General features: G+C 53.7%; 1 protein-coding gene across 1 annotated transcript in view; it reads right to left on the bottom strand.

Annotated features, from left to right (window-relative positions):
* Positions 1 to 340: 340 nt before the first annotated feature.
* The window catches only part of SLC29A3 (solute carrier family 29 (equilibrative nucleoside transporter), member 3), an 8,438-nt gene continuing 4,281 nt past the window's right edge, over positions 341 to 4,497 (bottom strand). Inside the window, exons 2-5 of the mRNA XM_010131208.1 lie at positions 4,274 to 4,356; positions 3,074 to 3,300; positions 1,717 to 1,879; positions 341 to 1,010 (exon numbers count right to left, since the gene is read on the bottom strand). Coding sequence (XP_010129510.1) covers positions 341 to 1,010; positions 1,717 to 1,879; positions 3,074 to 3,300; positions 4,274 to 4,356 — 1,143 coding nt within the window. The remainder of the gene's footprint in view (positions 1,011 to 1,716; positions 1,880 to 3,073; positions 3,301 to 4,273; positions 4,357 to 4,497) is intronic.

Raw genomic sequence — 4,497 nt, 5'->3', positions numbered from 1 at the left:
CAAAGTGCCAACAAAAGCCCCGGTTTGAGATTAAAACCAGCATGGTGGGACTTTGCCCACTGGCACTGGGGTGAGGGACAGGTTTCCCTGTGTTCCCGGTGCATCCCTGAGTTCCCTGGGGAGGACGAGGCTTTTTTGGTCCCTTTGCTTTGATCGAGGTGGGGAGTGATGAATGTCCGATGGGACCTCCCAAGCCCAGGGGACACCTCTGGATGGGAGATGCCAAGACAGGCAGCCTGGCCCAACACCAGGGTACGTCTGGCTTTTTGGGGAAAAAAACCAAATACACAACAGCAACACTACAAACTGAGGGCAATCCACCACCCCCCCAGCTGCTCCTCTACACGAGATGGACGATGAGAATGGAGCAGGAGGACCCCACAGCCAGCCCCAGCATGAGGTAAAATGTCATCACTACCCCTGCTGCCTCAGCCAGCTCTTTTGGCACGATCTTGGGGCCATAGACCATGACCAGTGTCCCCAGGTAGCCGTTGCTCAGACCCAGCAGCGCTGTGAAGACCACTGGGTAGATATCTTGGTTGAAGACCACTGTCCAGATGTGAGCCCGGGGTTGGTAGTTGCTGAGGATGAAGAGAGGGAGGAAGATTGTCCTAAGGAGGACGAGGGCAGGCAGCAGCTTGCTCTTGGGGCCGGGCACCTGGATCCAGGCAGTGATCTGCCTCCCACACCAATCAGCAAAGTTGTACAGAAGGAAACTGGTGAGCGGTGCAAAGTACTTGGTGCTCCACAGGCTTCCCGAGGACTTGCTGACCGACTCGATGTTGGAGGAGAGAGAAGGGAAGATGATGATGGAGATGAAGAAGACGTAGAAGAGGCAGAAGCCAAGGAGGGCGGTCTTCTGCAGGATGGGGCGTAGTGGGGGGATGCCAGTGCTTTTTGCAAGGAAGGAGGTATTTGGAGTGCCTTCTGGCTCTGCCTCATTCTCCGCAGAGCTGTCGGGTGGCACAGTGGCCAGAGACGGGTTCTCTTTCTGGCTGCTCATGTAATATCTGGGAAAAGAGAAAGAGGGAGATTATTAGCCAAGTTAGGGGGAAAGACAAACTGAGACTTGGAGGGAGACCAGGAAAGAAGCTGGTGACACAGGGATGTCCACTGGACCCAGAGAAGGCAGTTGCAGTAACCCCATCACACCTCCTTGTATGGAGAACTGACCCTCAGGGAGCCACCACCCCCTCTTCTCACCATGGGGATCCCTTTACACCCTCAGTGGTTCAAAGGGGGGACCTACTGCGTGCAGGCATTTGGGGAGCCAGGTGGTTTTGGGGGTTGCAAGCACCAACAAGGACAATGCTTCATGCACATCAGTGCAAGATGTTGCAGATCAGGATGCCCTATGGTGAGCTGCCTGGCTGGCTGCTTCCAGATTATTGCCCTCTACTGACTTCACATGTTTTGGAAGCTCTGGCATCAGCACCCCTCTTGCCCTGGGGCAGCTTGCCAGAAATTCATCACATGCTGGGGTGGGCACCCAGTTTCAGTCTGTGGTTTTGGTCAAATGCGGAAGCATGGCTGGTGCCACCGCACAGTGCCTGAGCCACAGCATGTGGGGTGTGAGGTGGCATGCCGGGGGGTGACAGGGTAAGGACCAGCACAGCAAGCATCCTATGGGTCCCCCCAGCAACCCTGGTTGGCATGAATATTGCAAACGCTCCCGACCCATGCTTGTGGGATGTCCATGGCAGGCGGTGCACACACCTGGAGTACTCCAGCCTGGGAAGGAGGAGGTACACCATGATGCAGATGATGATGAAGATGTCGGCAGTGAAGAAGTAGGCCAAGGCACTGTCAGTAACATTGGGGGCTGCTGCCAGGTCTATCAAGGAGGCGATGGCGCTGATCGTGCCGCCCATGGCTTGACCTGTGCAGGGGACCAGAGAGCTGGATCTCAGTGCCCAGGGCTGAGCCAGCCTGACCGACACGGGTGCAGATGAGGAACACCGACGTGGAAGAGAGCAACCTACAGCATCTCCAGTGAAGAGGACTTTGGTGCAGATGGGAACGCAGAAACAGCAGCATCCTCTTATTAACACCTCCTGGCATGTACAAAGTCCCCAGGAGAAGCAGCTCAGATCCCTGCCCCACATACTGGTCCCCAAACCCAGCTCAGGGTGCAACTGCACACACCACCTCATCTCCCATTTCCTCACCTCACTGCAACACAGCTATTTGTGGGGCTGCATCACAGCCCATGTCCTATCCTGCATCCCTTTCCAATACAGCCACAGCACTGCCCAAGGGTCAGGATGCGACCCAGCCTGCTGGGCTTGCATGTGCCGACTCCTGCAGAGAAGGTCCAAACCCTGCCCAAAGCCTATCCCTGGCTTTCCACTGGCTTCCTATAACTACCTCTCTTCTGCACTCCCCCAGATGGGAATTCAAGCCACCAGCAACAGGTTATGTCGTCTCAGGGATGTGGTGATTACCCCAGTGGGCTAAACTCATTAAACACTCTTGTCTTGGCCCCTGGAAAAATTTCTCTGTCTTGTTTTTTTTCCCCCTTTCCCCCTAGTTTGTCAGCCGTTCCACAGCACATTTATAATGTTATCAAACCTCCAGGGAGCTCATCACTCACGGCTCCCAACGTGCCCCTCATCACTCACAGAAGAACACGGAAATGCTGAACAGAAAGGAGGAGACAATGCAAAGTTGAACCAAAGTTGCTCCAGCTGCAAGCAGAGGAGCTGAGAGACATGTCTCCTTTCCCCCTTCTGCCTGCACAGAACAAATAAGCAGGTCAAGCCATCACGCTGGCTGGAGCTGCTCTGCAGTGTGTTCAGCCCCCGGGCACAGACCGTGAAGGACCATCTCTCTCCTCGTCTCTGCTGAGCCCTCAGCAATTTGGTTTATGGGTATTTAGAGAAATGAAAGTCTAGGCTCACATGACCAAGCATGTTTCTCCTTTAGCAACTTCCCTTTATCTTTAAGGCAAAGTTGTTTTACTAAAATAAACCCCATGTGATGAAACTCCACATGCAGGAGCGAAAGAACCATCCAACCACAGAAAACCCAAGAGCATGATCCTATTGGGACAGCACAGCTGGGGGACACCAACCCGAGATCAGAGCCTGCAGGTTCTTCATGGGGAAGCAGCTGCTCAGACCAAAGATGCTGCTGGAGAAGACGGTCGAGGCGCTGCTGACGACAACCACGCAGATGATGGTAAGAGCAAAGAAATTGGTGGTCCAGGTGGAGGTGTCGACCTTCACCAGCACTGTGATCACCAGGAAGACGGCCAGCATGAGAAAGAGGGAGGACAGGATCCGGACACTGGCGGTCACCCTGGGGACAAGGGGAAGGAGAGACCCCTACATTTAAAGCTATAATGTGAAGGTGTGATGCAGAGCATGCCAGCTCCTCCGCTGTGAGAAGGATCAAAGAACAGAAATGTTAACTCTGTGATTTCTACTTCTGCCATTAGTAGGACTAAGCCTTTATACCCAACCAAGCTGTTTCTCCCAGAGATCTCCCATGTTTCTCCCAGAAATCGAGAGCTATGTACAGCAATGGCAGCAATAACGCCTGCCTGGGAAACACGGCAGGCTGGGTGAAAGCAACCCCAGGCACGTCATACAGGATAAGCAGTACTCTCAGCATGGACGTGGCTTACTTCCCAGCCAGGAGACTGGATGGGCTGGCCTGGGGGCAGGACAGGGGGGCGAGGGAGAGAGGCAGGGAGCCGGACCAGCAGCTCTGATCTGGAGATTAAGCACACAAAACCACATTCCTCTTTGCCTGCAAACGCACAGGAGGTTGATCTGGGATAAGGAAGGGCACAGATGAGGAGAGGAGGCTATTTTAGATTTAAGTCAAGCTTAGTCTGTTTCCTAAACCAATTCAGTGGCTGATAGGACCAAAGCAAGGTGTTACTCTTGCCTGGACAAGCCTGGCTCTCATCGTCTGCTGCTCCAGTGACAATGATGGCATTTTTAGAAGGAAAGACCACATGCCTGCACACACAGGCTTTCCTTCCCAAGCCATTAATGAAGGAATCTGTCAGGAATTTACGTACAGCAGCACAACTCAAGCCGACTCCAGGCATGGGTGCTGCCAGTGGGGAGCAGGGTGCTTCACCCTGCCCACGAGAGGACAGCATGGTTTTCCAGTGCTTTATCTCCCTGTTCTAAAGCTTTTCCCCACGGGCTGTTTGAGGCTGATTTGGGAGCCACAGCTGAAGCCAGAGAAAGGCAGGAGTGACAAAGGCAAAACTGGGGAGAGCCACGGCAAACAGACGCAGGAACGGAGCAGCACTCACCTGTTGACGAGCAAGAAGTTTCCCACCAGGCACAGCACCGAGGGCACAGTGGAAGCGATGGAGATGTAACTCTCAAAAAAGTCCTGACAGGGAAAAAAAGGAAAAAAGAAGGAAAAAAAGGTGTGCGTGGGAGCACAGCACATGAATTTTGGGTCCTAAATCCAGCACGATACAGCGCACATGAGGAGTCACAACGTAGGTGTCCACCTCATTGCAGCACATGT

The sequence above is a fragment of the Buceros rhinoceros genome, unplaced genomic scaffold, assembly GCF_000710305.1.
Source record: "Buceros rhinoceros silvestris isolate BGI_N320 unplaced genomic scaffold, ASM71030v1 scaffold26362, whole genome shotgun sequence".
Taxonomy (NCBI): Eukaryota; Metazoa; Chordata; class Aves; order Bucerotiformes; family Bucerotidae; genus Buceros; species Buceros rhinoceros.
The sequence above is the reverse complement of the archived record's forward strand: the minus strand, read 5'-3'. Positions and strand labels throughout refer to the sequence as shown.